The sequence below is a fragment of the Zootermopsis nevadensis genome, unplaced genomic scaffold, assembly GCF_977971745.1.
Source record: "Zootermopsis nevadensis isolate Lab colony 2312 unplaced genomic scaffold, Znev_1.0 Znev_ptg000022l, whole genome shotgun sequence".
NCBI classification, from domain to species: domain Eukaryota; kingdom Metazoa; phylum Arthropoda; class Insecta; order Blattodea; family Termopsidae; genus Zootermopsis; species Zootermopsis nevadensis.
In genome coordinates, this window is record NW_028259154.1 from 11,307,399 (window position 1) to 11,320,052 (window position 12,654).

General features: G+C 38.1%; 1 protein-coding gene across 1 annotated transcript in view; it reads right to left on the reverse strand.

Annotated features, from left to right (window-relative positions):
• The window catches only part of Cpsf160 (cleavage and polyadenylation specificity factor subunit 1), a 34,489-nt gene that overhangs the window by 10,790 nt on the left and 11,045 nt on the right, over positions 1-12,654 (reverse strand). The window contains exons 10-17 of the mRNA XM_022080262.2: positions 11,401-11,508; positions 10,896-11,099; positions 9,583-9,707; positions 7,970-8,089; positions 4,843-5,232; positions 4,287-4,377; positions 2,272-2,424; positions 1,199-1,384 (exon numbers count right to left, since the gene is read on the reverse strand). Coding sequence (XP_021935954.1) covers positions 1,199-1,384; positions 2,272-2,424; positions 4,287-4,377; positions 4,843-5,232; positions 7,970-8,089; positions 9,583-9,707; positions 10,896-11,099; positions 11,401-11,508 — 1,377 coding nt within the window. The remainder of the gene's footprint in view (positions 1-1,198; positions 1,385-2,271; positions 2,425-4,286; positions 4,378-4,842; positions 5,233-7,969; positions 8,090-9,582; positions 9,708-10,895; positions 11,100-11,400; positions 11,509-12,654) is intronic.

Below are 12,654 nucleotides of genomic sequence, written 5' to 3' on the forward strand. Positions count from 1 at the left end.
TTATGTCATCACACAAGTCTGTGAACATTTAGATTAATTTCCATTTTCATTATTCAGTAATATCATACGACGACTGAAATGGTAGCCAGCAACTATTGAATAAATGGACATTTTTCATTTGATACTGACCAAAGATAATGGTACTGTATTGCAGTGGGACAATGCTAACGCAGAATAGTAACAGCAACTAAGTCACTTTGCCCGGAAGTTTTAAATGATCAACAATCAGACTCATTTTATAAACATAATGAAATATCAATTATGCCACAATGTCAGACATACATTTACGTTACTGAAGAAAGCAATCAAAGGCACTTGTTACATAAAAATAATGAAACAGATACCTCATCACAACTGAAAAATATTCCTCATTATAGGCCACACTTCTTACATCAAACATTTAACGTATCACTAATTTTATCCACGAACAACACAATGTACAGCGTAGCACAGAAAAATGTGGGCATACATCCATTCCTCAAGAAGGATACAAGCCAGTGATCAAGTGGTCACATGCTGCATGGCCACAATGTTATACTTTCTATTAATTTAACGGAAGTGAGTAGTACACAGAACAGGAATGGAAAACTGGAAAATCAAATGACAAATTTTTGTGCCATAACATGCACCACAACAAGCTTCAGATAACTGCACAATGAATGTAAAATCACAAGGTATGCAAACAATTCTTTTCAAGATTTCTGTCTTCTGGGTTGTTGCGCTGTTTACCAACGTTTCAGAGAGTGAGCAAGAGTGCACCGCCAGAAACAACCAGACCACTAACCTGGTCCTTTTCAGGGCCCCAATCACATTCAATCGAACTCCCATGTCCCACTGGACGCACTTCCTGAGCCCCCCTCCCCCCTCCCTTTCCTTTCACTCCCTCTCTCACAATCGCCCACATGCTCCTATTGGTCCACTCCCACGACTGCTCCCATTGGCTCGGGGCAGGCTACTCCATTCACATTCCAGCACCTATAAACCTAGCCCCGCACACCCTATTGGCATATTCATCGCCCTGATGATGGAGGCAGTATGACCTCCGAAACGTTGGTTAACATCGACCATACTACACAGCGCAACAACCCAGAAGACAGAAATCTTCATACTCACCGCTGTGAAAACCTCAAATCTTACAATTCTTTTCAAAATAACAGACATGGGGCGACAAACAGCTCAGCACAGGAAACATACTGACCTTATCTTCCCCATTGAACTTGTAGTACTTGTTGGTGGGCTCTGCCAGACTTGTCACGACACAGTACGTCTTGCTCTCCAGATGGTACGTTGCAAAGTGAGGTGTACAGCGCAGTGGAACCTTCCTTACCGGCCACGGTGCATCATATGACAAGTGTGTTGGCAGCACACAAATGCGCAGCTCTGCCTGCGCAAAACACATTTTGATAATGTGGTTCATGCAATGAGCCACACATTCAAAGTCTCTATAAGGGTTTGTGAAAATGGCTGATTTAATACATGAGAGTTACATCAGAAATTGCCCACTGTCTGTGAAAAATCTGATATACATGCCATCTTGAGAGTTGCCTCTTCTCATGTCTTCTGGCATTTTATATGACTCTCACAGGAACTTTTGGTAGTTACAATAAAAGTTTAATAGTCAAAGTGTTCCAGGTTTCATCCTAATTGTTGCCACTAATCTCCAGAATAAAAATAAGTAAAATCTGTCAGTATGACAAATGATCGGGTAGAAACAGGAATAGGGCCTAATATTAAACTATTGTGTATACCAAATGTCCAAAATAATTGTGGTGTATGGTATTAGATCACAAAAAAGGCACTTTGCCTCTCTAAAGAATCAAATGAACAAATAAATTATGGTTTCATTAGGCACTGAACTACACAATGTGAGGGACATTAAGAAACCTCCATAAAAGCAATATTTAAAGCATTACCTACACTTGCTAAAAATTCTATTTACTGGTGTCTAGGAGACTAAGCCGTGGCACAGACACTAACCACGTAAACAATTAAGAACATTTTGATAAAAATGTATTCACTTATATCAATCAATGCTACAACAATATTTTTATAGCATGACAGTTTAAACTACTCCTTCCTCATCAGGTACTATATGACACAACAGTTTTTATTTTATTATGCTCAGACATTTACTGCCATGTTGGCACTGGTATAACATTTATTTGAGACATACACTTATATTACTAGTACATTTACACCATAAAAATAAGGAATATTATATCAGTGCCAATACCGTTACAGCACATGCTGAATTATTAGTTAATAACATACCTTCTTGTTAAAGTACAAAAACCCTTGAGGGCAATTGATGTTGTGAAATGGAGCAAAGCAGGTTACAGCCCCATCTATACCCATAGGGTGGGTCCGCAGCTCTCCGCGTGAGGTGAGAAACAGCCAGTGGGGATATGGACCACAGATGAACACCTACGAAGATTAATGACAGTGTAACTTGTGATGATATTTGCACACTGAACCAATTTATATTAAGTTTAAATTTAAGGAAACAAAACATTATTAAGAAATTATTTTCCCATTCTACACAGAAAGAGACGCTGTTGGTGCTATTATTGTTCTATTTGTTCATTACCAGTAAACACATCATGATTACAACTTCCCCAGCCCTTCAAATTCACAGCACAAATCACCTCTCATTCAATACAAACTTACATGAGTGGTTCAATAACCTTTTAACCAACAAACAAACAAAAACTTCTAAAGCTGAAAACATTCTATTTCACATACAAAAACGTGTTGCTGTCCTCAGATGGCTGTGTTCTGGGTTGTTGTGACATGTAGTCTGGTATATGTTTACCAGTGTTTCAGAGGTCCTTGCTGCCTTCATCATCAGAGCAATGAGTGCAGAAAGGACCATTAATCCAGCCAATAAATCTAGATACACTGACCAGATCAACGAGGGAATCAACAGAAAACAAGCTCCATCACAACACCAGCAGAAAAAATGGGTTAACTCTAAGCAGATCATAAGAAGTCTGACAAAATGGGAGAGAGAAAAAAACTCTTCAAGGCCATGACATACTTTTAATCATACCTTTATTTCCAGTCTCTTAACCCTTCAACGTGGGAATTTAAATTCCGCGCTGCTTGACGAGGAGTGGTGGCCATTTAAATTTTGCTCTAAAACACTTTATTTATCATAACGTTTGAACTATATAACATATAATGATCAATTCTTCACTGAAATCCTCTTAAAAGATGGTTTTATAATTTCAGCGTATAATATGAACATCCTGTGTGTGACAAATGCTAGTAGTCGATTAGACGTTGAGAGTTGTATGTTATTTATTGATACGTCAGCAAAAGTCAACACTACCAAAATACATAGTTTTTATCTTTTTCTAGCGTTTCCTGCACATGACGCAATGTCTTTGAGGCATTGAATTTCTTTCCTGTGTCAATAATACGCGGGAGTAAATATGTCTGCGCCAGCTGATATTCTGACAGCGAACTGAAGGCCACATATATGCATCATACTTGGCAGTTATAACCGTCTCTTACTAAGAACTCTTCTGATTATAGACTTCTGAGTATAGGGGTGCTAAAATTGTTGATATTTGAAGACACAGATAAACATAACGGTATATCTATATATATATATATTATGGAGCCCCTTGACCGTTTCAGATAATTTTTTTTCCTCTCTACTTCGCTGGAGCAGTTATCGTGTCATATGAGACTGAGAGAATGAGTTATCTTACCTCTACAAACAAACAGCTCAGTGTTCTTTGGAAGATTGTGTAACCTCTTAGGTCACGCATTTATTCACAGACTAGCCTTTAGAGATCGAAGAATGCGACGTTGCCAATACATGATCAGAAAGAGCATTTCTTCCACACCAGATCAACTACAAACATCATATATCAGTCGTTATTGTTTCCATAATTATGGGCTTTTGAAATTAGGCTTAACAGCAGACCGGGAATTTAAATGCCAGGGCGTCACAAGACGTCAAAGGGTTAAAAGGGTGGATTGTTCTGTCCTGATCCAGACTTCATCTCTGATGCCTTTGAAAGTGATCTTTCTGATTGGAACAGACACGCATGGATATAATTTGCCAATCCCCTTGCCTGATCCTTCTTCCAATTTTACATACAACATTCAGTTCATAACACTCCTCACCTGAGGCAGTACATTCCTCTGAAAATACTACATGGCACAAAAACCCACCACATCACCGTGTAAATCAGAAGTCCTACATACTAAATATCTGTAACATCAGGAAAGTACTGGGCTAGAAAACCTTCCTAAAAACAGAGTTTGAACAATACCCCATTGTAGCCGGCAATATTGCTGAAGTAGCGCAGCTGGCAGACACGTGACTCCAACCGTTGTTCTGTGTCCATCGGTTTCTTCCTTGACCTGTAATATAAATTTATGTTGTACTGTGCATTCTATAAGATAATCCAATCTTTTCTTACAAAGTAAGGGACGAAGGCTGAAAACAATGTTTTTGTATTGTAACACCTCATGTGTGATAATATGATGTGCTTTTACATGACTCACCAAGTGCAGAGATGGGGAAAATATGGTCTACAGCAATGTTCAGGTATTATTAATACAGTCTTATATAAATTTTTATTTTCACACACATCCATACACACACACACACACTTAAATGATCACAACAACACAAAGCAAAATCGATGTAAACAGTGGCAAATGTGGAAAAATGTTATTTACATTTTCTGCTCTAAACTATCTCCCAAATAACCTCAGTGGGAATTGTTCTACAGCTTTTAATCACCCTGTATGTACCATGGAATACTGTAAAGCAAATTTGTGGTCCACAGTAAAATGTAACAAATGATGATAGCAAGTTCTTACCGATATCGTCTCTCTCGGATGTGGATGTTGTGTGCCAACCTCCTGAACCTGAGTTTCAGGTAACCTCGAGGGTAGCGGTATGCCTGGTATAGCAGTAGTTCATCATCAAGCCTAACAACCAGCAGTGGGCGGCTGCCATGATGACCCAGTGACACCATCAAGATCTCTCGTACCTGACTGTCATAAGCTATAGGAGGAGTATTCTCAGAAATTCCAACAGAAGTAGGAATGGCTCCCAAACTGTCCACCAACACGCGCAACCCCTGTCCAAAGTTACGCACCAGATAGCTGAGCTTGAAGTCAGGCAGCGTGTATATCTCAAGGTTTCCATTGTCCCGTGTAAGTAGGATCCAGTATGTGGGCTTCACTTCCTGCAAGTACTTGTTCCACCTGCCAGGTACATAATGTGACATGATATCCAGATTAATTTGCAGCTGATACTGAACACATTCAAGTAAAACAGTAAATTGAAACCTAATGGGAACACAAACACAGTAAAACCTCTTCATAATCAGCCTCCATAAAGAAAACTTTTTTATATTTCCCAGATACACTATAATGTATTGATAAATCTTCTTTAACTCAAGAGTAATAAAATCAAAATGATTGTCATATGAGTTTCACTCAATCAAGGTATGTGCTGTGTCCATGTCTTCAAAACAATCTTTTTACATGTTTACAAATGTAGTTAATAAAACATTAAATATCTTGAATAGTCTGTTCATATACGTACATCTGTAGTTAACTTACTAATAATAACTACAAGACAGGTGTTTAGTGTTCTTTGTAAAAAATTCATAAAACAAGTAAAAAATGGCGAGGAAATGCTGTCCACCTCCCTGCCCATTTCATCTATGGAACTACCGACAGATTTAAATGAAATTTTGTTTCTGGGGAAAGATGGATCTACACGATGTCCAAAACAGATGTACACATATTATAACATGGAACTGTTGCCACCATTCATCAGCTGTATGGAGATGAGGACATGTGGTATCAACAAGATGGGGTACCCCACATTACCATTGTGATGTCAGGGCCTATTTTGACAAAACTGACCGATGGATATAGCACAGAGGATCTGCTGAGTAACTCCCATGATTGCCAGATTTAACCCTGCTCGACTTTTTCTTGTGGGCTTACTTGAAGCTAGTGGCGTACAGCACAAAGCCAGTAACACTTCAAGAACTCTGGCAAGAAACAGAATGGTCTTGCACAGCCATCCCAGCAGCAACTTTGGGGGCCACTTGACAGTCAGTTGATCATTGTGTCAAATGTGCCACGAAGCTAATAGAGGTCACTTTGAACACCTACAATAGATTCACTAATTCATGAAGTGTCAATGTTGATGAATGTAATGGTTTAGTTAATAAAATATCTTTATTTCATTCATTAAATGTGTATATACATCTTTCTGGGGCATCCTATATATTAAAACTTTGCCAATGGCCTCAGTAAGCCATACCAACTCTCATGTATGCCATATGTTGCTGACATCAGTAAGAGATACTCACCTACAAAGCATCTCAATTAAACTGTTCTTGTTTGCATATCACTGCCGTCACTCAGAATTTACAATGGACACAAAATAACTCGGAGCTTGGAGGACTCTTACAAACACAAATGGGACAGAGGGGAAACCCAAGAAGCAATTGCACACATGCAGAGATAATCCAATGCTTCCCTTCATACTACTGGATGTAAAATTATTACATTTAGGATTCAGATGTAGTGTGTGTGCGTTTAGGCATGTGCCTGCATTGCTTATGTTTTTACCAGCTTCTTCCTTCCGAGTCTGTTGTTTGTGACTTACCTTTGTTCAACGTAGAGGGGGGAAAACACACCTCAACTTGGTATATGAAAGGAGGTCTGTGCTTTACTGTAAACCTACATTTTATGCTTCTGAAAGTGCTTCAGTCCACTGCTTGGAGCAACAACTTATTTTGTGCATCAAAATGTTTCATGCTGCCACCTCAGGGTACTTACAATATCACCATCAAATCTGGTACTCAGAGAGTCAAGTTGGAATGTAAAATTTTGCATTTGAATTTATGACAGTTTTTAGTATTCCAATTTATGGGGTCTAAATACTTAAATGTCCCCTGGTTGAAGAGTAAGGTTCCTTTTAAATATGCAACATTATGATTTGTATCAGTCAAACATAAACCTTATTTTAAACAAAGATTTAAATAAACTTTATTAGCGCATCATACAACAAATTTGGACACAGTACAAAATGTACATCTCAGTGAAATCTACAACTTTTATCAGAATTTTTTTTAATCTTGTGAATACCCCATAAAGTACAAGCAAAAACTATTTCTGACTCTGAGCAGTGTAAACAGATTTAGAACAATTTATTTCTATAATATGTGAACGATAATGGAACTGATTACTGGCATTCAGTTCCAATCATTTCTGGTGGTTATGAAAATACACAGTAATGTATTTAATAGTAACTGATTCAGATAATCAAAGTTAGTTTCACTGAAAAGATAATGTCATTCAAGACATACATATGAGTAATACTCTTTCATGTTTTAAATATTTTTGGATATAACAACCAAAAAGTAAATAAAGATGTTTGTTGAAGTAAAGAAGTCAAGCCCGATTCAAATTATCCTGCTACTAGATTTGCATCAGCAAAAATAAACAAGAATCCCAACAATAACGAAACATCACAAAGAATGCATTTGGCTGATAAGTGTACCTGATGTCAGAGAACATTTCTTTACTCACTGTTTCATCTCCCGATGGTTTAATATAAATTGATACATAATGATGTTTTTGTAAGAATCAAAAGCTGATGTGCTATTTAGACATATAATATGGTTGAACATGTTAAAACTGGGCAAATAGCAATAATTCATTAACATACTGCAAATATAAAGATTATTAAAAACACAACTCACACAATCTGTAAAACTACTTTCTTCGACGTTGTCCATCATCTAAATTAAGAATTTTTATTTTTATTTAGATGATGGGCAAAGTCCAAGAAAACAATTTTACAGATTGTAATGCACCATCATCAAGACACTTTCAGACTTCATCAACAATTCACACAAGTTTTAAGTTACAATGGCAGAAAATGGAAACAGAATGAAGTGTGATCCAAACAACTCACCATGGCGTCTCACCGATCACTGATGTTACAGTACTCTTACTTGGTTCTGGGATGACGGGTGGTTCAAATAGCGGGGCTTCTGTTTCTCCATACAGCATCTCATCTTCATCATCAATCTCTCTGACAACAAATGAGGAATACACTGCATAAGTTTACTAAATTAGTTTCTGCCTGCAATTAGAACTCAATGGTTCAACAATGCAAAACAAATATTATTCATGAAGATTTCTGTTTTCTGGGTTGTTGCGCTGTGTAGTCTGGTAGATGTTTACCAACGTATGACCTCTGAAACGTTGGTAAACATCTACCAGACTACACAGCGCAACAACCCAGAAGACAGAAATCTTCATACTCACCGCTGTGAAAACATCAAATCCTACATAAATATTCTTCATCCTGAGCCAGCTGATTTAAAACCACATCATCATAACCTGTTACTTCTAGATTAATTTTTGTGCTACTGTCTTCTACCTAAATGTCTATAAGTTGAAATGAAATCAAAGAAGGAAAATGTGGTGGATATGACAGATGTATGTAGCAGTTAAATGGGGAGAGTCTCAGACAACTGTAAAAAACATATAATCATAAACGTACAAGATACCCCTGAACTTGAATATGACACAATGAAGCAGTACAGGGAGCAAAGCTTCCTGCAACACTACATGGAGGTAAGTCATCAGCTCCATGCTCCAGCCACTTTACCCATAAGGAAGCATCCCATGGTAGACACCGGATGAGCTACAGAATTGGTACGAATGAAACGGCAAAGAAAAATGTCTATACTCCTCCTAGAAATTGGACCACAGTCATCCAACTCAGGTCACTACTCACTTCACATACCAAATCTAAAAATTATGTTAAGAAACAATGTAAAAGAAATACATAAAGCCGCCCTGGTAAATGCTGTGGAGGCACAGCTCCTATTTGTTCTTGATCTCAGCACCAGATCGGGGTGAGTGGTCAGTGTCAAGCCACAGCTGTGCTTCACCCCTGGGGAAAAGACCCGCAGTACCCACTGGACAGGAGGCTAGATACAGATGCTAAAAGAGAAATCCTTTACCTTGCCAGGAACTGAACCTCAGTCCAGCCCATAGTCTGAACTACCCCCATTCCAAAGAAAAAATGTACACACTGCAAAAATATAACATTAATATGCAGAAATATATATGAAATAAATGAATTAAATAGCTGAAAACCATGTTTCAGTCAAACTTACTTTTTCAAGCAATTGCTATTGCAAAAATTGGAAATATTTCTTACTGGATATTACTGCCTTATGAAACATCTAGACAAAACTGGAATTCCAGATTTGCCAAATTGTGGCTTCGCAACAACAGACGACAATCACCTCCTGAAATCTGACATTTTAGCAACAGCAACAACAAATTCTGCGCACTTTTCCACAGCTTACTGTTTGTAATGAAAGTCACATAAAAATGAGAAGTAATGTATATAAATAATAATAACTGTGACAGCAATGAACAAATTAAATAACTCTGGAGTCAAGCTGCACATACCAGATACCATCTTTTATTAAAATAATCCCACATTCTGCTGTCATTGCCCACCGACCATTCAAATATCAGAACATGAATGATAATGTTACAGCTTACCTCCTCAAGTTCTCTTCTAACTTGATATCCTTCTTGGATTTGACCTCAACTTCATCTTCAGGGAGGCTGGAGGAGAAGAGCCCACTCACATCCCGGTAAGCACACAGCGTGATGATGTATGGTCTCTAAGAGGAAACATTATATAATGGCAATATCTCAGCATGGAAGCTCTGTTAAAGGGTGGCATAAATAACTGTGAATGGTGGGAATATTGTTCAACTCTTCTCTGAAACATCAAGGAATTAGGCAAAGGTGAGAATGGAGCTGGCATAAGATTTTATCACCAACTAAAATATTAATGTCACTTCACACTTACCTGTTTCGATTCATATTATAAATGCATGCTGATAAGCAATAATTATTCTTACAATAATTGTTTACAAATATCATGTTCATTTACTATGCCAAATACAAAAGGCTCAAGTATATAGAATCTTATCCCCATTTAACACATGAATACTGTACTCTGTTTTCTAAAGCTACAAATTTAGCTGCTTTATAGGTCAGGTACAAGCCTCAGATTTGATCACATAAGCATCCAAAAAATTCATTACACTTCAAAAGCTCAGAATGTGAAAACCTATGCTCTGAACGACACAAAATTTATGTAAAATAAGTTTCCAGAAATGAGCAATGTACACTACTTGGTAGTGGACTAGCAGTTAGTGTGCTCGCCACTGGACCCAAGGTTTGCAGGTTCAAACCTGTCCAAGGTCGATGGATTTTTAAGGGTGATAAAAATCTGTAGCACAACTTCCTTCGAAGGGGAAGTAAAGCCGGTGATCTCATGCCGTAGATTTACGGCATGTAAAAGAACCTTGTGAGCATGAACGAGATGTTTTGTAAGCAAACTTCAGCAGCCATTTCTCACTCAAGTCTCTCCTGATTCACTACTAGATGGCTCTAGCAGTCAAATCAGGATTGGGTAGAAATTGTGCAGTCAGTGGGCTGGTCACTCACTACTCACAAATGCACACGTCAAAGACTAGGAAACCTCTGAAAAGGAGCGGCAAAAACCCATGACTGGGTTGTAGAGCCAAGAAACAACAAACAACTCTACCTGGCAATACTACAGTTTTCTACAGTTATGAGAACAGTTGGTATAACAATTTCTGGTTTTCCATTAACTTGTTTAATTTGTGTAATTACCACTCTAGTTTGTGCTGTGGCATGCTGAAATATATTAATGGCAGAGCCCACAGATGCTACTGCTGTAAGAAATGTTAGTAACTTTCATTATTATGATCAGGACAAAATTACAGTAGTTTTGTTAATGTGATGGTGCTAGAAGCACTCAGCTCTTTCTTACTCACAAGAGAGAGGGTGGGCCTTGTGACGCTCAGTCTTCCCTGGCCACGACTCTCCTTCAGTGTCAGCAGGATCACCTGGCCATCCTCACTCAGAATCACCACGTGTGGGTCTGCAGATGACGCATGCACAATGGGTGAGCCCAGATCCAGAGGGATGTGTTGTACCTGCTCCACACCCTGTAGCAGTCGCACGCCCATCTGTGACACCTACACACCACAAAACCAAAACACTTCAGTGTCTCCACCTAACAATACAGGGAAATGTTTCATTTAACTGCAGTATATAGTCATTCAGAAAAGAGAAAGACTCCGTCATGAAACCTGAAGGTTCACATTTATGGACAGACCAAGTTAAAAGAGATGGAAAGAGGAAAAGGCAAAAATGGAGGAGGGTAGATGAAATGCAAAAATGGGTGCATAGAGGCATTTGGAAACGCCTGTGCAAAAGTTGGCCCACAAGTGTGGAAATGACAGTTCACACACTGTTTATTCCATTGCTATTACTCACCTGAATGATGTATTTGTTGTAGCCGAGGTTGCCAGCAAACACAGTAGGACCCTGTGTGCTGAAGCCAGAATTGTCCACCTCATTGATTTCCAGGCCAGTCTGCAAGACCTGTAACAGGATAAATGGTTTCAGTGCACACCAAGACCTGATCACAATGACATACAGAAATTGCAAACACCAATCTCAATATACAGCGTCCATAAAACACATGACATTTTAAAAAATTATCATTTTAGAATTATGTAAACAGAATGTTATACTCTAGAGTTGAAATCAGTGTCTTAATGATGATTCATCTCATAGGGTTTCCACCTACTGACTCAACAAGAGTCCCTTCAAGCCAGTCCTGAGATTCTGGTTTATCTGCTGTATTGCAGGTAGAAGTGAAAAATTAGTTTCTATATTTCACTTTCTCACTGGTTGAGAATATGTGGTACATATATATAGTGCAAGTGGAGTTGACTTGCAATGAAAGTATTCACCCAAGAATCATTTTATTTTTAAGAATTTCAAAGTTAATTCTGAAAATTTTACCCAATTGCATGTTGCGTGTTCGGGTTCATATACAGTCTTTCCTTAAAACCAAATTTTATCTCTTACCTTTTGAAAAAGCCTAGTAGATATTTGAGGCTTCTTTCATGTAACAGAGGAATATATTTTAATTTATATGGGGTTACTTCTTCTCATACAGAATGAAAAGGATGATATCTAACTGTTTACAATTTCCTACAAATCAACTAAAAAAGTGTCTATTTGTTCATCTTCTATCATTCTACAGCTGTAATAAAGTTACTCTTACAGTCCGAGTTCACTTACTTACACATTCAAGACCATCTACAGCAGTGGTCCCCAACCTTTTTGTGCCTATGGGCACATCTGAGAGTTTATGAGATCGTGGCGGGCACAAACCAATTAACGAAACCAAATTTTCTTTTCTCTTTACAAATAAGATAAGGACACCAAATAATACACAAAACAACACAACGTTTAATGATACAAGAAACCATGCAATCAAAAATACGTACTTTTATAACTACAATTATTATTACTCAAGTGGGAAGTTAGTGTGATGTTTGGTACTGCATTTCATTGGCCAGTTTTTCAAATTTGGGAGCGTAGGATGATATTGCTGCTCGCAAACAATCGTCAAGATGGGCGTCAGTAAGTCGAGATCTGTGCTTTGATTTTATAATGTTCATGGTTGGACAGCCTTCATTATTCAGTATAACCGCTTTCTGTATCAACGTGGGCACC